The 26,017-nt window shown below is 40.6% G+C and overlaps 1 protein-coding gene across 2 annotated transcripts in view; it reads left to right on the top strand.

Moving 5' to 3' along the window:
- fras1 (Fraser extracellular matrix complex subunit 1) overlaps nt 1–25,914 on the top strand; it is a 252,323-nt gene extending 226,409 nt beyond the window's left edge. For both annotated transcript variants that reach the window (XM_044195242.1, XM_044195243.1), the window contains exons 48-73: nt 2,466–2,606; nt 3,022–3,249; nt 5,131–5,244; nt 6,380–6,530; nt 8,377–8,536; nt 8,741–8,909; nt 9,420–9,666; nt 10,669–11,013; nt 12,076–12,236; nt 12,631–12,778; nt 12,906–13,111; nt 13,228–13,384; nt 13,967–14,167; nt 14,310–14,497; nt 15,089–15,364; nt 15,778–16,010; nt 16,125–16,285; nt 17,030–17,244; nt 17,872–18,022; nt 18,878–18,985; nt 19,226–19,385; nt 19,678–19,794; nt 19,917–20,083; nt 20,606–20,811; nt 22,460–22,606; nt 23,839–25,914. In XM_044195242.1, the coding sequence (XP_044051177.1) occupies nt 2,466–2,606; nt 3,022–3,249; nt 5,131–5,244; nt 6,380–6,530; nt 8,377–8,536; nt 8,741–8,909; nt 9,420–9,666; nt 10,669–11,013; nt 12,076–12,236; nt 12,631–12,778; nt 12,906–13,111; nt 13,228–13,384; nt 13,967–14,167; nt 14,310–14,497; nt 15,089–15,364; nt 15,778–16,010; nt 16,125–16,285; nt 17,030–17,244; nt 17,872–18,022; nt 18,878–18,985; nt 19,226–19,385; nt 19,678–19,794; nt 19,917–20,083; nt 20,606–20,811; nt 22,460–22,606; nt 23,839–24,420 (5,139 nt within the window). In that variant the 3' untranslated portion in view covers nt 24,421–25,914. The remainder of the gene's footprint in view (nt 1–2,465; nt 2,607–3,021; nt 3,250–5,130; nt 5,245–6,379; nt 6,531–8,376; nt 8,537–8,740; nt 8,910–9,419; nt 9,667–10,668; nt 11,014–12,075; nt 12,237–12,630; nt 12,779–12,905; nt 13,112–13,227; nt 13,385–13,966; nt 14,168–14,309; nt 14,498–15,088; nt 15,365–15,777; nt 16,011–16,124; nt 16,286–17,029; nt 17,245–17,871; nt 18,023–18,877; nt 18,986–19,225; nt 19,386–19,677; nt 19,795–19,916; nt 20,084–20,605; nt 20,812–22,459; nt 22,607–23,838) is intronic.
- Nucleotides 25,915–26,017: the final 103 nt, after the last annotated feature.

A 26,017-nucleotide genomic window follows, 5' to 3' on the forward strand; every position in this document is an offset into this window, starting at 1 on the left:
GGACAGGGTATTAGTCATGACATAACCAGCGGTTCCCAACCTTCTTTTCTTATGACCCCTTCAAATGAAGCAATATCTGCTTGTGACCTTCCATAACAGGTTATGGCCATTGAGATTGGAAATCTTGCAAATGAGGTCTGAGTGCATGTCTGTGGGCGCAATATATATTAGCAGTTCAACCAAACAGATTTTTCCCTCCCAGAAGAAGTGAAAGTATTCAGTATTTCACAAGAAAAACAGTTTAACAGTTGTAAAAAAGAAACATAACATATCATCTTGTGACCCTTTAGATTTGTCTTAGAAACTAAACTTTAATTAAAACATTCAGTATTCTGAAATCAGTTACTTTGATTCACTCACACTGGGCCGCCAAATCAGTTTTTAGTGCCACAGCAATGTCTGGACTCACGTTTCCACACAGTGAGTCATACAGATTTGAAATGTGTGACAAAGAGAGCATTGGTAGAGTTGAGATATGTGAATCATTAAATTCATTATTTTAGTAAAGGGGAATCCTCCTTTTCCTGAAGAGCATAAGGTCTCATAGCTAATTTATGTTTGGGCGGCAATTTTGAAATGTATTATTTCACAAAGACTGTGTTAAAGAGGGCTATGCTCAGTGCCGTAAGTAGGTAGGCTACAACAGAAATAAGTCTTAGCCATGTGCGAAATAAGTGGTCAGCTCAAAGTAGACATTCCCCATCACACAATCAAAAGTTTAGGATCAGACAACTCTGTTCAAAGAGACAGACGAGCATGTATGTGATTGGAGTTTGAGCACTTTTTAACAATAACAAACCTGATTTGGCACGCCTGTGTTCTCAGTTCTCATTATAATGAATTAAAGACAGGCAGTGTTCGTCCTCCACATAAAAAGCCCTTCAGACTGCTCTGTCATTGGCTTTTTTGTTTTGACAAGAAGCTTTTTAGCCTGAAATATCTTGCAACAATCCTTTATTAAAAGGGTCAGAAAAAGTTTTCTGACCCATAGCACAATAATTACTATTCAGTATAAGGCATCAAAGATTTTATAAAATATATTAATATATTTATATAAATATATATACCAAATCTAACAAGCTTTTTGAGTGGTGAGGAAGTGGCTCGCCAGCCCTTCCAGTTCGCCTCATGCATAAATCTGCCTTGCTAATCCAGACTAATGAGGACCAAAAGGACTTGAGTAAACATGTGAAGAAGGTCATTTGGCCTTCACGCCTGGCTGACTGCAGTGTGTGGAGGCTTTTGTGGCCACTGTAGTGGTTAGTGTGTGTGTGAAGTGGTTTGGTGCTTTTACTTTTGTTACTCTCCAGTTGAAGAGTATGTTTTGCATTGAAATTAAGTTGGGGTTTTTTTTTGTTGTTGTTTTTTTGCTTTTTAAAGTGATACTAAAGCACAATGTTTTACTTAGTGTGTGCTGAGATGGGATTGCTCAATGGCATAGCAGTACACAGTTTCTGTTATAACTGCAGCTTGTGCTATTTGGGTTATGTTAGGTTTTAAAGTTTCCATGACAGATATGTTGTTCCATTTGTTAAATTTCCACCTGGGCATACAGTATAGAAAGTGACTGCATATAGTTTTCTCACTTGACTGAACCGTATACAGTTAGTGGCACATTGTATTTTATCTCTTCAGCACCATTACCATCATCATTGCTCTCAGTGCAATACAATGAAAATAACATTGCATATCATCGCTGTCCTGTGAAAACCATGTATGTCCAAAACGTTCTCACGAGCTAAGAAAAACAGCCCTGTTTTCAGCTTTGAGTCATGGCATATTTTCAGATAATCCAATAGGCTTCGAGGATAGGTTCACATTTTTTCAAGTCTCTCCAATGCACACATGCCCACATGTATATTGAAAGAGTTATAGGTCACTGTAATTGTTCCTCCTGTCCGTACTGGCTGTGAAGAAATCCCATGCTAAAGCAATGTTAGTGATGGGGGACAAAATCCAGAGTTCTCGTTCTGTGCAAAAATGCATTCAGCTGAAGTTAATATGAGGCTCCAGCAGTGTGAGCATAAATCAAGTGAGTATCCAAAGGTGCCAAAGTTACGCTGTTTTAGTACAATATTCACTCTTTACATATGGTACATTTGGGCATGTCAGTATTGTTTTAACACTTGAAAAAACATAAACCTATTTAAGAAGTAGGAGTCAACCCGTAAAGGAACACTGAATCCTTCAAATTTATATGAACATTTCTAAATCACCAAATTTGGAGCTACATGGTTTTCAGTGGTCTGTGACAAAAGTAATCTTTAACTGAAGACGCACGAGTAATATTTCCTGGTGAACAAAATGAGCAGTGTTGCCTTAGAAAGATGGAAGAAACAGAACATATAAGTTTAGAGAAAATGAAATGAACCCAAAAATACTTGTAGTGATAAATATTGGGAAAGAGTTGCACATCTGCATTGCTTCAAAATTGATTCATATTGCCCTGTGTATGTTGTCTCCAGGTTGCCCAGACGTTCTATATTACCATTAAGCCAGTGGACGACTCCCTGCCGCTTCTCCTTATTCCTGGCATGAGGGTCCAGGAAGGAGTGAGGAAGACCATCACCGAATTTGAGCTGAAAGCCACTGATGCAGACACTGAGGTAGGACACTGGCTTCACAAATCCCTGAAACTCTTCGGCAACTTTCATTTTTAATTATATCTTTTTTTTTAACCTTTTAAAGAGCAGGACCTCCAAATAATAGTTGGTGAGCAACAGCTAAGCTGGCCAAACTAAGCTGTGTAAACTGGCCTCTGTTGTTCAGAAAGCCAGAAAAAAGAAAAAAAAAAGACCTGCCTGTTCTTCTAGGAAAGATTTCCCTGCAAAGTAATAATAATAAACTATATTTAAATGAACTCTAAAAAGAAACCCTCACTGTTTCTCTCTTTTCACAGATTTTGACGAACAAACTGATATCAAACATAACTTGCTCACCATTCAGTCAACATTTCTCTTCTTCACCTCTCGTCCATTCCTCTCCTTCCATTTTCTTCTACTAAAACTAAACTTTATCCAGGCGGAGTCCATTGTCTTCACTGTTGTCCAGGCTCCTCGTCACGGCACCATAGAGCGCACGAGCAACGGCCAACACTACCGGCAGACCAGCAGTTTCACCATGGACGACATCTACCAGAACCGCATCAGCTACAACCATGACGGCTCCAACTCGCTCAAAGACCGCTTCACCTTCACTGTGGCCGATGGCACCAACCTGCTCTTCATGGTGGAGGAGGGTGGCAAGGAGGTAACAACGTGTGTGTGTGTAATGCGTGTGTGCGCGTTGACATTTTTAGCACAGCATGAAGGCTAAATTTGTGTTGGTGTGTGTGTATGAGGCAGCTTCCTGACATTTTTATTGCTAGATGATTGAATTAGCAGAGGGCACGGGTGGGTGTGTCTGTATGTGTGTGTGTGTGTGTGTGTTTGTGAGTGCATGTGTGAGGGGTGGGGGGTGGAGTCACTGCTCTGACCTTTTTTATGATGGAAGGTGTGAATCAGCAGTTTGTGTGTCTGCTCTTGTACTTCTATCTTTGTGAGGACCAAGATGAGTTCTAGACCTGGAGAATGACAAAGTCAGGACATTCTTGGAAAGTGAAGATATTTTTTTAAAGTGAGAACATTTCTGGAAAAGTTAGGCTATTCAGAGAGTGAGGGCATTTTTGGAACTTTGTAGCGTGACAATTTACGGAAAGTAAGGACATTTTTGAGAGGAGAAGAAAATTTGGAAAATTAGAACAGTTTTGGAAAGTGAGGACAATTTTGTGTGGACCTGTTTGGAAGGTGAAGCAGAGTAGTACTCTCACAGATTATTTCATTTGAATAACCTTTAGAGGCCTTTAGGGGTAAAACTTAAGTATAAAAACTTATCACAGTTTAGTGTAGCAGAATTTTACTTCCTACCCGAAAATCATCTTGCAATCCCTTAGATTCATCTTGCCATCCCTCCAGTGGTTTGTTTTCTGGGTTAGACCAGAAACCACTGGTCTAGAATGCATTAAAGGTGGGGTATGCGATTCTAATCCAATACACGTCTTTTCGTCAAATTCAGCGAATATCTCCTCACGGTTCGCTAGCTGTCTATTCTGTGCGTGCGCTGAAAAAAAAATCTGCTGGCTCTGGGAAACCGTCTCGTCCTCTCTGACTAGCTTAGCTTAGCTGGATAGCTTCGTAGCAGCAACTGTTGCAACAGTTTGCTAACCCACATCCTAGCTAACGTTAGTTACATTATTTGGTGTGTCGTTCGCTCTCAAATCATGGTATTTATCATGGTATTGGATTTCTCCAGAATCGCATTCCCCACCTTTAAAAGAGAGTCCTCACAAGTATAGAAGTATGAACATCTTTATGTGTGTGTGTGTTGTTAATGTCAGCTTTATGGTGGCAGTTATGAGCAAGCCTCGGGGTGAATTGACTCCTCTGCTTGTCAATTTAGCTGTCCCTCTCAGCCGCCCTTCACCACCTGTCACTACAAATAGTCCATATGATTAAACTAAATGACAGCAGGCAGGTATTGATATCCCCAATCACACACACACACACATTTCTCAGGCTTGTGTTTAATATCTTTCGATCGCTGGGGTTCATTTGGCTCAGTGGTCACACATGGTCTGCAGCTCAGAAGACGGTTTGTGGCCTTAACGCTGCCGGAGGTGAATTTGTTCCACAGCTGCCGTGTTATTAAATAATGTATGAGCTCCCATAACGTCCTTTGGATGAATGCATCCTTCAAATGGCACGTGTCAAAGTTGGCCTTAACAGCGTCTGTGTGATGATAGGCTGCTCTTTCTGTATTCCCTCTTGTACCTCGGACACAATGCAGTAACTAGTAATATTGGAGTAGTTTGTCTGATTTAGCATTACAGCTTGAAAGGGACAAATCAATAAAGTAATAACCTGCCATTCTTGTTTTTTTTCACTATGACATTCAACCTATATCCAGCCACAAATTGCTTTGTATTCACTTAAATTGTATTGGAATTTAGGCAGTAATCTGAGGGACAGATATCTCAATGGGCCAATAAAATCAAAACTATTTGCATGGCTAGAGACAACCAGGAGTAAATGAGAAAATATGTGTCCTCTTTTTTGAGATGTATTTTTTATGGCAATTTTTTCGGTTTTCCAGATAGTGACTGCTGCTCCACAGAAGTTCAAGATCGATATTCTGCCAGTTGACGATGGCACGCCACGTATCGTCACCAACCTGGGACTGCAGTGGCTGGAGTACATGGAAAACAAGGTACAAGTCTTCCTCTTGCAGGGTCGCCTCCTCATGAACGTCTGCAAACACACTAGTCTTTGCTCTGTTTCATGGTGATGCGTATTAGCTGAAAAGGAAGTAATCTAATAAACCCTTTCGAATTGCCATAGTTAAGTTGCATTGCACTGCAAATTAAAATACTCTCTTCCTGCTCATTGGTCTCAATTAGAAGACTGTGGTTTTACTGGACACTTTATAGGCAAACAGGTTTGAGCAGGAGGCTGGGTTGTTGCAGAGGGGTCTGCATGCTCAGCAAAACTCATTGAGTAAAAACAATTTTTGTATCAAGAATGACTTGATTGTGCAAACACAGCTCTGTGTCTTTTCTGACCAACTGTATCACAGTAACATATTAAATGTGTCTTTGTGACTGACAGAAGTGCAAAGAGAAGCTCTATCACTGTTTGCTCACAATGTGTAATTTACTTGCTCCCCCTGCTGGTTTAAACACCTCAACACAATGCAACCACTAGTTTCTATGGCAGACGTTGTAAAAATGTCACTTTGTTCATTTATCCTGAGGCTGTGTTTGCACTGCAGGTAATTAAGTTTTGGATGTTTTATCACTGAGGAAAATTAGCATACAGTGTTAATCTCTTACATCTGCTTCTAACAGCTGGAAAGAAATCAGAACTTTAACAAACAAATTTTATAGATCTACCAGCAAATGCTTATTTGAATTATTCAAAGCTACATTTTCAGCAGGACAGGCAGAAGCAGTAGTGTACCAATTTTTTCTCTTTGGTTAAATAAAGTGCTCCAGAAGAGTGTAACTATAGCAAACTTAGGACACAAAAGATCAGTCTCTCATCTCAACTACACATTTGAGTAATTAAAAAAATAACAACACAATTCCAACAACACAGGATCGTAATCTGTATTAAGTTTATGAAACCACTACACAGTGTGAAAGGCAAAACAGAGGGTTCACATATTCATTGCCTTAATTTATCCAGATCCACTGCAGCAGTTAGAGAGAGAGAGAGAACAGAAGTCAGAGACACAGTCATCATCAACAGTAGTTCATGAGGGTGAAAAAGGCCCCGCTAACTCATTCGCCTTTAGATTGTACATAAGGTGGTCATTTCTGTCATTTCTGTTTAATTTCCATCAGGCCACCAACCTGATCACCAAGAAGGAGCTGCTGACCATGGATCCAGATACAGATGACGTACAGCTGGTTTACGAAATCACCACAGAGCCAAAGCATGGTTTCCTGGAGAGCAAGCTGAAACCTGGAAACCCCATCCCCACCTTCACACAAGGTACACAGGTTCCATCCTGTTTTCTTCTGTCCCTGATGTTTCATTTTTACAGCAGATACATATTAATACTATACATAGAAAAATATTTAGTTTGTTTTTATTTTTTACTTTTTGAGGAGCTGTGTATAGTTACATTTACTTCAGCTATTTCTATTATTTGTTAGTAAAGTGAAGATTTTTTTCTAATGTTTCGGCTTCAGAACAGTTTGTGTTCTTTTCACCGTCACTCTAGTGTTTTCTCTTTGGCTTCTAACATTGTGATTCCTTAAACTGAAGCTATGTCTGCTTGTGACCCCTAATCACAAGTTCTGGTTGTTTTTTCTTCTAAGATTATTTAATTTGAAGGATTTGTCAATGCCTGCAGAGGGAAAAGTATCTAGTATTTCAAAAAAGAAAAGCTAAAATTCAAAAAAGTGTAAAGTGAAGTGAAAGTCAGTGTGAAAGGTTGTTTTTTTACTTTCTTATCCTTTAATCATTTTGTGACCCCTTATCCAGGTTGATGTTGCGTCACTGCCCTCTCCTGTTCATCCGTTTTCTTGAGCTAATTCATAGTATTATGGGTACCACACTAGGAGGAGGGCTAAACAGTCATTTAACAGTGAAGTTTTGAATTGAGACTCCACTGCATTTTCTTTACAGTGAGAAGGAAACGTGTTGAGGGTCAAGGATGCAAGAACAAGGACAAAAACGTGACCCCACATTCCTACCTGAAAGTTTTCTTCAAAGGCCCCTCAGCAGCCGTGGGAGTGTTTTTCTTCCAGTTCCTTCATCCCCGAGTTTTCCCAGCCAATTTACAGTTTAAATCAGCAGAGTTCTCATCATGAGCCTGCTTATCTTCACCTCTAGGCTGCAGCCAGGGATCAATGTCAGAGTGCTTTTGTGAAATGTTGATCCTCTAGGCTGGAGAGCAACTCAAAACAGTCACTTTGATGTGTTGCATTCTCGTTTTGATTTGGAGCATGTAAACATCATTTTCTTAATGATAACAAATATTCAATAACTAAAATAAATCCTTACCCTGAGAGAGAAAAAATATGAATATAGTTGATGAGATTTACTTGGACAAACTGTCTGTCAACATCACCCCAACTGTCAACATTTACTCTCATATTCTGCCATATGCTTGCACTCAACAACATATTCTTGTTCTGAATATTAGTGCATACATTTTTTTTATATTCTCTGGTCCCATTTGGTACTGTTTTCTGTTCATCACTACAAGAGTTTATTCTGAGCTTCCTGAAGGTTATTTGAACATCTTTCTAGCTCAGGGACTCTCATCCTTTTTGTGGCTTTCAGCCCTCAATTACAAAGTATTTCCTTTCCTCCAACCTCCTCTGGAAGGTATAAATAAGCAGAAATTGTGAGCCAATGATAACATTCATCTTCATTTTCAAGTTTTATTTCTCTCAATTAATGCAAAAAGGCCAGAGGCTGCAAATTATGGAATCATTACTTTATAGAAACCTCATTCTTCACAAAGATTTGTATTATTAAGATTCGATCCCAGTAGAGACAGTCTGTTTTTGTTTGTGTTCTTCCTCACAGTAAGGTACATGCTGGTAATATTGGTGCTCATTGTCTCATAGGACAACTGTGACATTTTTTTGGCACATTTAAATATTATTTTGATATCAGAAACATATCTTTTCACATTCTGCAATGAACTGATGACCAACAACAGGATCTTTCCATGTTCTTCCACACAATGTGATGTATGATTGACTCCCAACCCCTTCTGTAACCTGAAAAGAGCTTAAAAGATGAAAAGAAACAATAACTGAATACAGTGAAATAAAGGAATTCGATGTAAGATCATTATTAATCTGACCTTGTTCCTTTCTAGCTGATATCAACCTGGGTCTGATCCGCTATGTGCTGCATCAGGAGAACGTTCAGGAAACCATGGACAACTTCAAGTTCCTGGTCAAAGACAGCAAACCAAATGTGGTCAGCGACAACGTCTTTCACATCCAGTGGTCACTCATCAGCTTTGAGCACAAAAGGTCTGTAACATATGTGAGGCTTTTACCAAAACCAACTGTTCATACACTGTTGGGGAATTTACTCAGATAAAAATATCATTATGAAATACTTAATATTTTCCCTAAATAACAAAACAGTTCTCTGTAAAGAAAAGTCATACCACTTTGTACCTGTCCAGCATCCTTAAGTAACATAACCTCTCACTTCCTCTGATGGTTCCACAGCTACAATGTGAGTGAGAAGGCCGGCACGGTGGCGGTGACGGTGAAGCGAACAGGTAACCTCAACCAGTACGCCATCGTGCTCTGCCGCACCGAGCAGGGCAGCGCCACCTCCACCAGCAGCGTCGGATCCCATCCAGGCCAACAGGACTATGTGGAATATGCTGGACAGGTAACCGTGCTTTACCAATGTCAAATTTTTATCATTTTGTTTTCATTGTTGTTTAGGAAATTTCAAAACAACAAAATGTCAAAGCTTCAGCCTTCTTCTACCTCTGGCTTTGACTTTCTATTGGCCTTAGAAAACAACCATTCATCATTTTGTTTGAACAAATCTTGACGTCCAGTACTCTCACATTCCTGTCATTGTTCCTGACAGCAAAATAATGATTTGACAGTTTCTAAAGTTTGTGTTTGAAGTTTTACCCTCAATTAAGACACTAGGGCTTCAATTTCTTGGCCTTTCAAACATTAGTAGCTTTTCACCTCTCGATATATACTGTTTTTTATTTGTGCCATCTTGTTTTGACATGCACTGATCTTGTAAAGAATATAAGTGCTTCCTATTCTACGTCCTCCATGATCTGCGTTCTTGGTTTCATACACTGACCATTAAATATTGAATATATCATAAGCAAAAGCACATATTGACTAACACCACTATTGTCCCGTTAATTCTCAGGTACAGTTTGATGAGCGCGAGGACACCAAGGTGTGCACCATAGTGATTAATGATGACAAGGTGTTTGAGGGAACTGAGAGCTTCCACGTGGAGCTGAGCATGCCTGTGTATGCACTGCTGGGCGGAAACACGCGCGCCATCGTCAACATCAACGACACAGAGGACGAACCAACTCTGCAGTTTGATAAGAAGACCTACCACGTCAACGAGAGCACTGGCTTCATCCACGCACCCATCGAGAGAAAAGGTAAAGAACACTGTACAAACTGCAAAAGGTTTCTAACATCCCTGTTAACCTCTAACTATTTTCCCCATTTAATATCCCATATATTTTTATTTAAATGAAAGGGACTTCCCCTTATTTTTCTTTTCACATATTTGTAATATTTGCATATATATTCCAAATCTTCTTGTTGCAACTCTTCTTTTAGGCCATGTGATGCTTTGCACCTATATTTATTCCCGTTTGAATATTTGAGGCATTTGAAGATAAAAATGCTACACATTTTGTGCATAATTTTGTACTAATTTACTTGAAAGTCAGTCCCACATATCTGGTGTCTTTGTGAATAATTTAAAAAGAAGATATATGAATTTTGAACGACACTTGACTAAAGAATATCAGTTTTGTAAAGATAAATCACCTCAGTGTGTGCAAGGTTAAAGGTTAAAGAAAACAACACCAAGTTAAACAGCAACGTAATGAATGTACAGCAAGCATGAATGTGAGGCAGGTCAACTTTTAATGTCAGATGCCAGATGGTAATACATGTAATACAGTTGCATCTGGTGTTAAAGACCCCACTTTTTGAGTATTCATCGTAATTGATTAGTTAATCGACAGAAAATGATTTTTTATTTTATTTTAATCACTTATCAAGAAAAACTGTTATCTGCTACTATCTGTTTCAAGTAAGCATGTTAAAGATAAGGCATGGAGCACAAAAAATACCAACCAAACTTTTATGGTGTCACATAAATCCAAGCAAACATGTCTATCGTTTGGCACAGAGTGCAGTGAATAAAACCTCCAAGGAAAACAAAGATAAGATAAGCTACGCTCATGTTTCAGTATAAACATGGAAAAGTAGGTCTGGTGCATTTCCCTAAAATGTATGCTATGTTGTTCACTTTTAAAAGGTGCGTATTTTAGAGCAATGCAAAGCTGTATTTGTCAAGTGCAGGGGAGATGTAGTAGCCAACATATGACCAGCAGTGGCCCTCCCTCTCTTGCCTCATTTCCACTCAGGTGACACCTCCAGCACCGTGTCTGCTCTCTGCTACACCGTGGGCAAGTCAGCTCAGGGCAGCAGCCTCCACGCTCTGGAGTCCGGCTCCGACTACAAGAGCCGCGGCATGACCGACGACAACCGCGTCATCTTCGGCCCCGGCGTCAGCATGTCCACCTGTGACGTTAAGCTCATCGACGACAGCGAGTACGAGCTGTCTGAGGAGTTCGAGCTGGTGCTGTCAGACGCCTCGGATAACGCCCGCATGGGGGACGTGACGTTGGCAAAGGTCGTCATCGATGGACCCAACGATGCATCAACTGTTTCTCTTGGAAACGCCACCTTTACTTTCAGTGAAGATGCCGGTATGAGCCGTTTTCTTACATCCACCTGTACACAGAGTAGTTGTATGATTCTCTTTTCCTTATGCATTTTCATATAATTACTTTTTCACCGAGAGAAATTCTTTGAAAAAATTATGGCACACTCTCTTTTCAATAGCTTTTTAAGTATTTAAGAGAAAGTAAGTATTTAAGAGAAATGTATACATTTAATGATGTTCACTGGGAAATTTAGGAAGGTGCCAAGAAGAGTAACAAATTGTCTTTGGAAAGGGAAGTTTCATAACGGCTACATCCAAGAATGTAGCATTCATTTCTTGCCAGTAGTGTAATATCTGTGGACCCCCTACCCTTTCCTAAATCACTACACATGAAACAGAATGTAAGCATACTCCCTGAACATTTACATTAGATTATTATCAGTTTTTTTTCAGTTAGTCTTTGGCAGTTTGTCACATTTTAGTATTTTCATTTATTTTGGAACAGAGAACATTCTTTTGAAGCAGGAAACACGGGATTGATAGATGCCTCTTACAATAATAATTTGCTCAACAGGCTACTGCTTTTAAGTCAGTGTTGACACTGTGTCACGTATAATTCTTTGGAATCACTTGTAGCAGCATTTTAACTTGAAAGCTAATGTCATACATTACTCGGTAGAAAAATGTATGTATTTATTTAGAAAGATTATGAGTCCTGCTATAAATACACCTCCCCCTCCACCCTCATTTCTCTGCCAAGCCACTCCTCCTCTCTCTCTTTTCTTTTTGTGGTACTCTGACAAGCTTTATTCTTGGATAAAGGAATCAACTAGGCAGCATTGAACAATCAGCATAATTAGTCTCAGCAAAATTTGCTGCAAAATTCAGTTTCTCTGTTAATTTATTCTGCTGCTATTAGTTCATGACTAATGAAATAACTTTAAAATTGCAGACCAAAGCAGACTTTGTAAACCAGGGCTATTGAAGGTTACCTAATATCTTAGGACCCTGGTTGTCATTTGTTTGCTCTAATAAAATGCCCCAGGATACATCTATAGTTATACAGAAATCCTGATTCTTTCCATATTTTTTAAACTAACTCCAGGCACAATTGAAATACCAGTGCTGCGCCATGGCAGTGACCTGTCCTCTGTGACCTCTGTGTGGTGTGCCACCCGACCTTCAGACCCCCCCTCAGCCAGCCCGGGGGTCGACTACATCCCCAGCTCCAAGAAGGTGGAGTTCAAACCTGGAAAAACTGAAGAGGTAAGGACAGAGATGTCTCACCTACAGCCAAAAACACATTTAGTGTTGTTGAAGGCATCTTTACACAGATATCTAAAAGTGTTAAGTCAAAGGCAGCTGGATTGGAATGAAAATAAAGAAGTCTCTTCATTAATTCTTCAAGATTAACATCTTAACCTGGATAAAAGTCCAAAGACCTCTCCATAAATACCATCAAAGGCAGTATGAGAAGCGTACCAAGGTGTTTTTAGCCTTATGACATATTTTGTAATATGCCAGGAAAGAGTTTTTTATTACCCAGAAAATAACCCATAGAACTAAGGACAAGGTGTCCTTCTTCCATACCTTAAGACAACAGACCTGGGCTAGGACACCTTTAAAATCCTTGCTAACGCTCTGGCCTCCTTTTTTACAGACCTGCAGTTTGACCATCATGGACGACATCCAGAACCCATCCATTGAAGGATCTGAGTCTTTTGTGGTGTTCCTCAGTTCTCCTCAGGGTGCTGTCCTCCAAGAGCCCTACGAAGCGAACGTCGTCATCACTGACACCTTCCAGGACAGTATGTACACACAAGAAAGTCACAGACATTATCTTCTCACATACCTTATGAATGACTGATATCTCAATTACATTGACCAGTATTTAGAATTTAGAATCAGTTTTCTCACAGCCATCTCCTCTCTCAGTTCCCAGCATGCAGTTTGAGAAGAGTGCCTACACTGTGAAGGAGAAAGACAGTGTCCTCCACATCCCCATCATTCGTACAGGTGACCTTTCCTTCAAGTCATCAGTGCGGTGTTTCACTCGGACCATGTCAGCCATGGTGATGGACGACTTTGAGGAGAGAAGGAACGCTGACGAGTCACGCATCACTTTCCTCAAAGGAGAGAAGGTAGAATTTAGTCCAAAATGTTTATCTAAAGTAGATTAAGTCAGTTTGTCTGTTTGGATCTTTTTTTGTCAGTTACCTGCCCATTAAAATGTTTTGTTTGTTTGTTTGTTTCCCAGGTAAAAAACTGCACAGTTCACATCAATGATGACTCTGTTTTTGAGCCCGAAGAGGAGTTCCAGGTGCATCTTGGGACACCGCTGGGTGACCACTGGAGTGGCGCCATGGTGGGCGTTAGCGACATTGTCACCATCACCATCACCAACGATGAAGATGGTAAGCAGGCACCTCATAAGTGACATACAGCAGATAGTTTGCTGGTGTGTAGATGTAGTCTCCCTGACTGCTGAACTACTGCGGCACCTCAGTTTTGTTCCAGAAAGAAAATGTTTGGAAGGATTTGATTTGTCATCTTTCTCAAGCTCATGAAAATCATAGATCATGGTTCTCAATGTATTTTATAAAAAAAAAAAGTTTGAATTTTGTTTTTGAAAAATATATATTCTTTGATCTACTCAACTAAACTCGTACTTACGTTCAGCTCACATAGCTCTTTTCTGATCAATACATATTTTTGCAAATGTATCAGGTCTTGTGCAGGTTCCTCCCTGGGTGCATTTATTTAAAAACCTTTTTAAAGTTTTCTATATTTTCTTTCAATTTTCATGTTAAGTTTTATCAACACCTTGCTAAAACAGTTTCAACAAAAACATTTTAACCTTCATGAAGGGAGGATTTATTACAGGACTGGCAACTGAGTGTATCTCTTAATGTGCAAATCATTATATACAGTCAATGACATGCAAGTAACCACCAGAGGGCAGCACTGTGACCTCTCATCCTCTCCTGTTCCTCCAGCTCCCACCATTGAGTTTGAGCAGGCATCCTACCAGGTCAGAGAGCCTCCTGGTCCAGATGGCATCGAGGTGCTCAACATCAAGGTGATCCGTCGGGGGGATCTGGACCGGACCTCCAAGATCCGCTGCAGCACCCGAGACGGATCGGCCCAGTCTGGAGTCGACTACAATCCCAAGAGCCGAGTGCTTAAATTCACCCCTGGTCAGTGCTTAAAATTACAAGTTATATACAAGTATGTTTGTAAATATGAGGTTCAAATTTAGTATGGACGGTAGAGGAAAGCAGGAGCATTATTACTGAGATTAAATATGGCTTAAACATCTCCCTTTGCTTCACTCTGTAGGGATGGACCATATCCTGTTCAAAGTGGAGATTCTGTCCAATGAGGACAGGGAGTGGCACGAGTCCTTCTCATTGGTCCTTGGCCCTGACGACCCTGTGGAGGCGGTGCTCGGGGAGATCACTATGGCAACAGTGACCATTCTGGACCAGGAGGCTTCAGGCAGCCTCATCCTTCCTGCCACGCCTATTGTAAGAAATGTTAAACGTAACATGACGTAACTCATCCAATCTGTCTTTTTTCATAATAATAACACAAACACAGAACAACATAAAGATGTAAAGCAGGAGCAGAAGGACAAACTTGTACAGAATGTGTTTTCAGCAGCTTTTTGAAGGACTTTTGTGACTGGCTTGCTAGTGACTTGTTTGTTTTCCAGCAGTGCTCAGAGCGTAACATGTTTTTAGCACTTAGGGAGCCTGGAGCTAGAAACCAGAAACATCTCCACTCCCAACAAAAGCACTCCTCTCCTCTAATACATATTCAGTAACTCCAAAACCGCAGCAGGAAACAGGGGCAGCACTTTTCTTCAGGCATTTGTTTACAGGTTTTTACATTTCTTATGCATTCAACCAGAACGACTTACAATGAGTACAGCTATGTTAATATGCCATTTAAATATAATATGTTGTGTGATTTGACCCCAAATGCCTTTTAGTTCCTCAACAGGAATCTCATCTCATACAGTGTTTGTGCTCTACCCACCTCATCTGGACCGTGTTAAAATAACAACAATGAAATAAAGAAGAAAAAACTCATTACCCATCTTCCTTCCTCCTCAGGTGGTCTCTCTTGCTGACTATGATCATGTCCAGGAGGTGACCAAGGAAGGCAGTAAGAAGACGCCCTCTCCAGGTTACCCTCTGGTGTGCGTCACCCCCTGTGACCCTCACTACCCCAAATACTCTGTCATGAAGGAGCGCTGTGAGGAGGCGGGCATCAACCAGACCCAAGTTCACTTCTCCTGGGAAGTGGCGGCGCCCACCGACACCAGCGGTGCCCGGTCCCCCTTCGAAACAGTCACAGACACCACCCCATATACCGGCGTCAACCATATGGTGAGTCGGGATTTCTAAAAGGGAATAAATGGAGGCGAGGTGATCAGTGCAAAAGCATCACCTAAAAATGATGCTGGCTGTGGTTGAGACAGACTTGAAACTTTCAACTAGAGAAGAAGTGAAACACTTCTTCTCAGCCTGACATTAACTTTAAAGAACAGTGACAAATTTTTCTCATAGACATGACATAACATCCTTACTTATCTTGCTTGAGTTAAGTGTCAACCCAAAAGAAAAAAAAGGTGATTCTTTAGCTTTATGGTGCTATAAATTAAAAAAATCACCTGGTAAAACGCATTAAACACCCTATTTTAAAATAGTAATGCTGGAAGAAAATCCCTGAATAGCCATTTTTCCTCTTTCAGCCTTTCTTGCAGTCTCATTAACTCTGCCTCCTCTGCTGTCTCTCTCAGGTCCTAGACAGTATTTATTTCAGCCGTCGCTTCCACGTTCGCTGCGTTGCTCAGGCCAGGGATAAGGCGGGTCACCTTGGAACGCCACTGAGGAGCAACATCGCCACCATCGGCACAGAGGGCTCCATCTGCCACACGCCTGTTACCACGGGAACCGCCAGAGGCTTCCAGGCTCAGTCCTTCATCGCCACGCTCAAATACCTGGACGTCAAGCACAAGGAGCACCCTAACCGGTGAGTAGGGATGGGTGGAAGGTGGCTTTTTAAATTGTATAAAAAGTCTTTACCAAAATTTTATGTGTTGTTTGTTAACATATTTTCTTTCCTGCTCTGTATGTCCTTGTTTAGTATCCATATCTCAGTGCAGATCCCCCATCAGGACGGCATGCTCCCCCTGGTGTCCACTATGCCGCTGCACAACCTGCACTTCCTGCTGTCAGAGTCCATCTACAGGCAGCAGCACGTCTGCTCCAACCTTGTTACCCTCAAAGACCTGCAGGGTCTCTCCGGTCAGTCACACAAACACACAATCCCATAAACACACACACATGGACCTCCTGTGAGTCCTGTTAACATCAAAGCCGCCCTGAAACAGGAGATGAAACATGAAACAGGATATTAAGCAATATCATTTACATGACATTTAACATTTAAAGCATTTATCTGATGGTCACAGCCAGATTCATTTAGAGTCATTAATACAACAGTGGGAAATGCTGCAATTCCTCAATTCAATGTTCTACAACATGGGCAGCCAGCTTTTCTCATGGTTTCCTAGTTAAAGAGTCCAAGGACTTATGTAGCTGATAATACATGCGAGATGATAAATAATGAACAAATCAGATGTAAAGAACGTGTTTCCTCCTCCAAATCTGTTATTTGCTATGTATGGACACCTCAGAGTGTTTTGTTGCCATAACCACATACCACCGAAAACAAGGTAGGCTGTGTTCAATTCCTAATCCTTTTTTCAAAGCTTGTTTGTAGTCACTATAACTCACGGGGAGCTCCGTATTACAGGGAGTTATCATCGGGTATTTTGGGACTGAGCGGAAATATTGTTTATATAGTTAATAGTTATAGTTAAAGTAATATACCTTGTGCAATGGATTAGAATGGTGCTTAAACTTTTACCAAATCTTTGTTTAAATCAGTAATTATTATTTTCTGTGACCATGGCACAAAGATTTGTTAGATCTGTTTCAGCTAATACAAACTTTCAGCTAATACAAACTTACAACATTCTTCCACAGAGACAGGTTTCCTGGATGATGTGTCCTATGACAGCATCTCTCTGGGGCCGGGTTATGACCGCCCCTACCAGTTCAACCCCAACGTCCGGGAGGCCAAGAGCATCCAGCTCTACAAGCACCTCAACCTCAAGAGCTGCATCTGGACCTTTGACGCTTACTACGACATGACTGAGCTCATCGATGTCTGCGGGGGCTCCGTCACCGCCGATTTCCAGGTACATAGGACAGTCAAGGGTCACTTCTTTCTGTGACCACCGGAAAATTGGTTTAAATTGGCAAAAATTATCAATTAGAACTATGTATGAACTATGAACTATCAATTAGAAACTATGTAGCAGACACCTCGACTGAGTAGCTATCCAACCAGATCTTTCAGGCTACAGTGATAACTGTCTTCAGATGAAAATCTAAATCTGGATCACCACCAAAATGTTACCAGGTGTTGCCAAAACTCCACTCAAGGTCCACTACTCACTTGTTCTGGAGCTTTTCAACATGTCACATGGTCTTCATCAGCAGATGTTTGGTCAGTTGTCATGGAGCTGTAGATGTTCAAACTTAACATTATTCTGAGCACTTTTAGGACTTCTTGTCTGTTTTGTCTAGCTTGACAGTCCATTCTCGACTTTGGAAAAAACATGTGACGTACATTACTGTCGAAAGCTCCAGAACGAGGGAGTAAATGGACCTTCATCTGTGACCACTGATCATAGTGCACGACATATTTGAATAAGATACTTTGTATCAAATACTCAATAAAGACTAAAAATCAACAAGAAAAAGTAGTCACTCCCAGCCCACAGGTGGAGAACCGACATTAAAGCATGCTGTTGTTCTTCCAGGTTCGGGACTCGGCTCAGTCCTTCCTGACGGTGCAGGTTCCTCTCTACGTGTCCTACATCTACGTGACGGCACCGAGGGGCTGGGCCTCCCTGGAGCATCACACCGAGATGGAGTTCTCTTTCTTCTACGACACCGTGCTCTGGAGGACAGGTCAGGACTAAACACAGCAGAGACCTAATAAACTGGAAACTGACTGTATCTCTTTATGAGCAAATCATAATATAAAGTTAGAAGTCCCACCATCATGCATTTCTTCTGGAGCTACATGTACCTATTTAAGTTTAACCATATCTGTGTATAACAAAACAAAGAGTCTCAACCAAGCGATTATGAGAACCTTTATTGCAGCTTTTGAAAGCTCTTAAGCAAATAATTTAAATCTTTCTAGGAGTTTATCCTGAAAACAGAGCAGAAGAGCTCACATACATGTGAAGTGGGATTTCAACATTTATACAATTGCATCATGTTTATACATGAAACACTGCAGTCATTTTACTCCTGATCTTTCTCCAGAGATACTCCATCCAAACACAGCATTAACTGAATTAAATGTAATTAAATGAACTTGTTATTTAACATGAATACGTGTTGGCAGGTCATTTTGTGTGTTTGGTGTTTTATTGCAATGTGAACTGTTTTGGTTTCATAATCATATTTGATAATGGTTTCTTGACATTGCGACTAGACATGTTGTATATACATATTTATTTATGTATATTGTGGTTTTGCTCATGCCGAGTAGGATCCCCCTTTGTTATACTGGATATGAGACAGGTGAAATGAAAATATACAACTTTATACAGTTTACATGTTTGTTTTTTTAACTTTCATTTAAGATTAATTTAGTGATGCATTTGGTCCATGTTTGCAAACATCTGACACATTATGTGAAATGATCAGTATCCTATTATGTTGTTTTATTTAATGAAATGTCAGTCTGACCAATGTTGCACTTCTGCTTTAATCTTGAGCTGACTTCCCGCGGCTGATGTTTCATGTCTGCAGGTATCCAGACTGACAGCGTCCTCTCAGCCAGACTGCAGATCATCAGGATCTACATCAGAGAAGACGGACGACTGGTGATTGAGTTCAAAACCCACGCCAAATTCAGAGGTCAGTTCACAACATCCACCACAACATTTCAGATGTTTGGGTCTGTACCTTGTCTTTAGAAAGTGTCTGTTGTCATAGAAATACAACAAATATACTTTGTTGACTTGGTGGACTAATCGATGAAGAGCAACAGACAGAGACAGAGGAGTCTTTTGGTGTGAAGCAGTCCACTTCCACTTCAGAGCAAAAAAAACCCCACACTTCTCTGTCTAATTTTTCTTCCATTTTTCCTTCCTCCAGGTCAGTTTGTCCTCGAACACCACACTCTGCCGGGCCACAAGTCCCACCTGATGGCACCTGACCACCTTGGAGGCATCGAGTTTGACATACAGCTGCTGTGGAGCGCTCAAACCTTTGACTCACCGTACCAGCTGTGGAGGGCCACCAGCTCCTACAGCAGGTCAGGTTTTCCAAATACAGTGTCATCCAGCTAAGGACTGCAGTAACCAGTCAAATTTTAAAGTACATAAGAAGACGTTAGTTGGAGGTCATGTTTTATGCAGGGAGTCTCAGACGGTTCCTTGTGGAACAACCAAACGGTTTTGTGGCTATGACTTTGACTTCTGAAAAACCCAGAAAGTTTTTCTCTACTCTTTTGGATTTCAGAAGTTCAACCCCTTGATTCTTCAGTGTACCTTCCTGTGCCTTGGTAATAATGCTTTTGTGTTGTCTTAATGTGTATCCTTCAACAGGAAGGACTATTCTGGAGAGTACACCGTCTTCTTGATCCCCTGCACTGTCCAGCCCACTCAGCCCTGGATCGACCCCGGTGACAAACCTCTGTCCTGTACGGCTCACGCTCCAGAGAAGTACGGCCCTGCTTAACTCCAACTTGAGTCCAAACAGTCTTAGTTTGATGATGACATATTTTAAGGAGCCTTTAAGGAGCCAAGTCGCTTGAAACCTGAACTGTCTTGTTGTTCTCCGACAGGTTTCTGGTGCCGATCGCCTTCCAGCAGACAAACCGGCCTGTTCCTGTGGTTTACTCCCTCAACACGGAGTTCCAGCTGTGTAACAATGAGAAGGTGTTCATGATGGACCCGGCCACCGCTGAGGTCTCTATGGCTGAGATGGACTACAAGGGAGCGTTCTCCATGGGTATGACAGGAGGGTTAGAGTATGGGGAGAGAAACAGAACTAACCTTCTTAAAACAGCCTTTTAGAAATATTCACTGAAGAGCAATGAGCGGCTTTTTGGTTTAACTGAATTTTGGGAGATTCTGTACTGACCTTTCTTATAATTTTCACAACACACTGTCTTGTAATTTTTGTTTTTCATACTCCAAACTTTTTTTGTATAACGGTGGCTGAGCTGGTGATTGATTTGATAAAAGATCAATCAAATATCCTGGACATGAATCTAATTTTTTCAATCATATACAGACAATCTATGCTCATCATGTGACCTGCAAAATAATGTTGTTTTTGTGTATATTTAATCCTTTTATTTACCATTGGTGTGAGATCTGCATTTACTTCATGTTATGAGTTACTAAGAAGTTCTAACCAATGCACCAAAATAATGTTGTAACCTTCACTTCATTTATGTCTTTATGCATTAAGTTTTATGCAACGCAAACATTTCTACAAATGCACTTGTCCCTCTGCTGCCCCCTGCAGGTCAGACTCTGTACGGCAGGGTGTTGTGGAACCCTGAGCAGAACCTGAACGCAGCCTACAAACTGCAGCTGGAGAAGGTTTACCTCTGCACCGGTAGGGATGGATACGTTCCCTTCTTTGACCCCACGGGAACGCTGTACAACGAGGGGCCGCAGTACGGCTGCATCCAGCCTAACAAGCACCTCAAACATCGCTTCCTACTGCTGGTACAAATATTTACGTTTTCTTTTGTTAACTCTGGTCTGTGGTACATGTTTAAATAGCGTTATTCAAAATGCATGAAATGTCTGCCAACCTGGGAGTAAATATCATTATTAAATATTAAATACTAACATATTGAGGATTCAGACTGTGTTACCACTTGGCAACCCAAGAACTCTAGAATTCAGATAAAAACAGGTTTTACATAATAGCCGAAGGTCTGTATAAATGAATAAAAGAGGATAAAACAAAATGACTTGTACTATAATGGTTGTCATGATAAAAAATAACATAATATACATTTCCATAGCATTAATTTATTCAGTACAAGAACACTACTTGTTTCTCTGAGTCTCACGTTTGAACAGAAATACTGTTTTCACTAATTAAAAAATTCTGGTCAGTTCCACTTTACCGTCCTTTTTATGCGTCTACCTGCTGTTACTGAAAATCGACACTTCCTGCTGTTGTTTTACAATAAAAGACTTTCTTTGCTTTTCCTTGCTGGAAGCCTTTTAATGGGAAATGGATACGGTAGATGTTGAATCACTAAAGAGTTATTAAGAGTTTTACAAGGAAACAGTGAAACTAAGATGATAAACGGGAGAAAATTTGAAAATGTCTTACAAAAATATGATCAAATATACTTATATATAGTATAAAACGGAAACAAAGGCCTGTATCAAATAAAAGCCTGATTTTCTTTGTAGTTGTCCACTACTGGAGAATCTATGGCACTCCCTGTCCTTTAGGGAAATTGTTGCTAGGAGGAAAACCAGGCTGCAGCAGCAGCTGGAGCGAAGATGGAACCACAACATTTTCATGAAATGAAACAGATGCTGAACTCTCTCCATTTAAAGAGAGAAGCTTCACTTTCTGGCCATGAAGGATGATGTTTGATTAAAACCTGCATGTCATATTTTTTTTGTATTTCTGTCCTTCAAACAGAACCGAAAATGTGATTTATTTAGTTTCAGTTTTTAATTTCATGAAGATCAAGCAATTAATACCTTTACAGTGAATGTCCAAGTGAAGAGTGTTAGTGCCTGTTTATCTCTGTTTTATTTCCGTTCAAAGGTCTTGTAACTGAATTTACCTTTTGTATAGTCTAACCCTCAGGTGGAAAGAGCACCTCAGATTTTCTTTTGATGTATTTGCTTTAGATGACCTAAGATAACCTAATTCTTCCTGTAATGTTATGCCTGTACTCAGCAGGCTAACATCCACCGTACACACAACAACAACACACACACACACACACACACACACAAATCTTCCTTTTTTTTACCTGCCACACCAGTCTGACCGGCCCCATTTCTCAGTGGGATGGCACCAGATTTTTTCAAAGCCTGTGGGTTATTTAAATTACTGACATTCTTCATCATGTAAATCATAATGTGTAGCAGAAATAATTACACACAAATTACACTTTAATGCATTTGTCCTGCATCTACACTATATTGCAGACAGTGCTGCAGACAATTCTTTCTTGAATGTCACTATATAGAGCCACTAGTTGAATTTCTAAATAATTTGAACCTTTCAACAGATGGAAACAGAACAAACTCGACTTTTTCAAGACTTTGTGCCATAGGAACATAAGTTTACTTTAAAGTGCTCTGATTATTTTCTCTCTTCATGTTTCCTCTGCAGGATCGTAAACAGCCAGACGTTTGTGACAAATTTTTCCACGATGTTCCCTTTGAGGCTCACTTAGCCTCAGACATCCCAGAGCTGCAGTCCATGACAGCCATGCCGGGCGTGGACGGCTTTACAATGAAGGTTGATGCTCTCTACAAGGTGTGTGGAACCGGCTGCACTACATCTGTGTCATGTATTGCAGTGTTGTGTTGAAGTTGGGACATATTCTGTCTTCTTTAGCCACTGAGTGATCTGATGGACGTCTCTTGAAACGTTTGCTTCCTGAATTCAGTTTCCCGTAGATATATTTTTAGGGAATATTGTTTTCATAGGGAATTAGACTGTTGATGTTTTATTTTGTGATGTCAACTTTACGTGAGCTTACAGATTTTGAAATATTGGATTTCAGCTTCATTTTTGAGAAATGTTGAGTTCCTCTGTTTAGTTATCAACTTTTCACAAGCTCCTATGAGGTTCCACCAGTCAGAGACGTTGCTGTTGCCATAAAAATATTACCTAATTTAAAGTTTGTCATAGGTGGCAGTCAGACCAGAGCAAATAACACAAGCCTAATTCCCAAAGTTTAAAATTCTACATAGTGTATATAAACCAGTTTTGAACAGGTTATCTCCTTAAGGAGTGTGGTGACATATTTAAAGGGCAATTTCAGGCCGGATAGCCGAAAACATTTTGTCTTCTGTAAATAAAGTGACTTCTTGTCATTGAGTGCGACCCTCCTCATCAGAACTCCGATTTTCCAATTTTATCGGTTTGTGTTTCCAAGTGTTGGGAGTACTACTGCACACCAGTGAAAAAAGTTGTATAAAGCCTTTAGTGTTGCCAGAGGGAGCTGTGTGAAGTCTGATAAATGTCCTCAAGTGATGTCACTTGAGTCAGCGTTGGTTGGGGCTGAAGACTACAAGTTTGAAAATGAAAAACATCTGTGGGCGTGGAGTTAGAAAACAGTGAGCTTACCAGACCTCTGCTGCAGGCTCCAGGCTACATTAGCTGCTACTAGCATAACACACCAGAATCTCTGAATCGAACAGGCGTCAGTCGAGTTGCATTGTGGGTAATGTGGGCGCCAGGTTTTCACTGATTCTTTGCATCGATTTAGATTTATTTTTTTCTAAACTGTCTATTGTGAGTCCGATGATGTTGTAGGAGTGCAATGCTATATCAGTCTAAAAGTGCTCTTTTAAGCATCTCATGTTGTTATTCCCTGATTTAACGGGCAGTTGGATGTCAAAGCATAAAGTCTTTACAATGTGACTTTTTCAAAAGTGGCATTAGAGAAAATGAAAGATTTTAATCCAGGATACTGAAATAAAAGGCAGGTTCGTTCAATACAGCAGCTAACCCCTTCTCTCTTTCTCTCTGTTGATTGACAGGTGGAGGCGGGGCACCAATGGTACCTGCAGGTGATTTATGTGATCAGCCCGGAGTCGCGGTCCAGCCCCAGGATTCAGCGCTCGGTGACTTATGAGCTGAGCCGCTCCAAGCGCGACCTGGTGGACCGCAGCGGCCGTCTGACACTGGACGAGTCGCTGATCTACGACAACGAGGGCGACCAGGTAAAGAACGGCACCAACATGAAGTCGCTCCGCCTGGAGGCCGGGCCCTCCGCAACCTTCAACGCCCACATGGGCACCTCGGTGGGCGGGGGCGTGGCCGCCCTCACCCTGCTGGTCCTGGTCCTGCTAGCCTCCTGCTTCCTGCTCCGCCGCTGCCGACGGTCGAACAAGAAGAAGAGCAAGAAGGCTCAGAAAGTGTATGAGGAGTATCCGCTCAACACCAAGGTGGAGGTGTGCATGGACAAGTGTGTGGAGAAGAACTTCAGCACCAAACACTGCACAGTGAGGAACATCAACATCCTCAACCGCAACCAGGAGCCCAACGGCAAGGCCAAGGTCAAACAGGTCAACCTGGAGGTCAAACTCCACAACAACCTCAACGACGGCACTGAGGTCTGAAACACTGACGAGGAACAGGAGGAAGGGCAGAGGAGGAGTAGGAAGTAAAATTATAAAAAGGTATTTTCTAAAAGAAAGTTTGTACTTAAGGAACGAGATGTTTGTTAATGTATTTTTATACCACTTTAAAAAAGGGAAGAGTGTGACGTGCAGACAGCTACGCAGCGTTTTAATCATTTCACAACTGGGCTACCTCAGGAATCCATAAACCACTCAGCTGCGTGAAACAGCCAAAACATCTGCATCTGAAACTGTTGCTAATTTCATCACTGTCTTACTTGACATTTACGTCCTTTTTAGCACCAAAATGGTGACTGGTAGCTCAGACACTGGTGATTGTTTCGACAAAAACACTTCTCTGCTGCATTGAGTCATTTCACTGCTAATAAATGTTACTCTGTAGAGTAGTAGTCAGTGTAGAAGTCCTCCTTTTCTGCATTTATCATTATAGTTCACTGTTTCTGCCGAAAAATTAACTCTTAAAAACTCTGATTAAACACAACAAAGGCTAATTTTCCTGTGGAGCGACTTCTACATCAGCTACAGCTGCTTCTGACTGCTGTGAAAGTATTAAGCACATACAGTGTGCCGTTATCGTCCGAGGCTGAATGAGTGCAGAGTGTAAATAATAACAAAAATGAATGATACCTATTCAAGTGCAATTATGCCATAACTTTAGTTAATCCTTCCCTCATGAGCAGGAACCTTATTTGCATTAAAAAAAATTGTATTTCAAGCCTTACTTTGAGACATTTGTACTGTCACGTTGAACAGATCGTTCTTCTTGTTTCAACACAAATTCTCATTTGTTTTGTTTGTACTGTATTCTGATAGCTGCCAATATTAAGTGCCATGCAGTATTTTTCCTCACAAATCATCCAAAGTGTTTTCTTTTTCTTTTCCAAGAGTGAGAAAGTGGACATTTCCATGTGATTGTAAATCAGACGCCGACATTTGGGCAACAACAAAGCTTTCGATCTCATCCACATGACATGCTTTAGCCTTACTACTGTTCTAATGAAAATAATCACTTTTTAAAATGATGTATTTTATAAAAGATGTGTGTCTACCTGCCTTCGTTCCGCCCAGACACAAAATCCCTCACTTAATTTTTATTTGCTCACATCTCACTAAAATGTTTTTTTTTTTTTCATTTATGTATTATTATGTTACCCTTTTATGATGTATTATGTTACACTCAGCTACTGATGTAAAAGTTACTGTAATTTTTTTTTAAGTGTATGACACTGGTTGGAGAGCACTGCAAAAGAAAAAACTTGTTTCTCATGTGAGATGTTGACGTGTGTTTCTCTCTCTGATCCACCCCCTGTTTTCTTTCAACTGTGTGCCTATCAAAACAACACGGGAACAGGAAATCATGGGAAATAACGATATATTTTTGGTGCTATCATTTTGTGGAAAATAACTACGATGCTATCAACATGATGCCTGTATTTGGTGCCTTTTTTAGTAATAAATTTTTTTTGAAACCCATGATTGTCCTGCATTCAATGTTTATTTGTGATTTTTGATTCTTTCCACTTAATTTTTGGGGGGAAAGTACAAATGAAAAATTAAATCTGACATCTGTGAAGAT

This window comes from Siniperca chuatsi, linkage group LG5 (genome assembly GCF_020085105.1).
Source record: "Siniperca chuatsi isolate FFG_IHB_CAS linkage group LG5, ASM2008510v1, whole genome shotgun sequence".
Lineage (NCBI taxonomy): Eukaryota > Metazoa > Chordata > Actinopteri > Centrarchiformes > Sinipercidae > Siniperca > Siniperca chuatsi.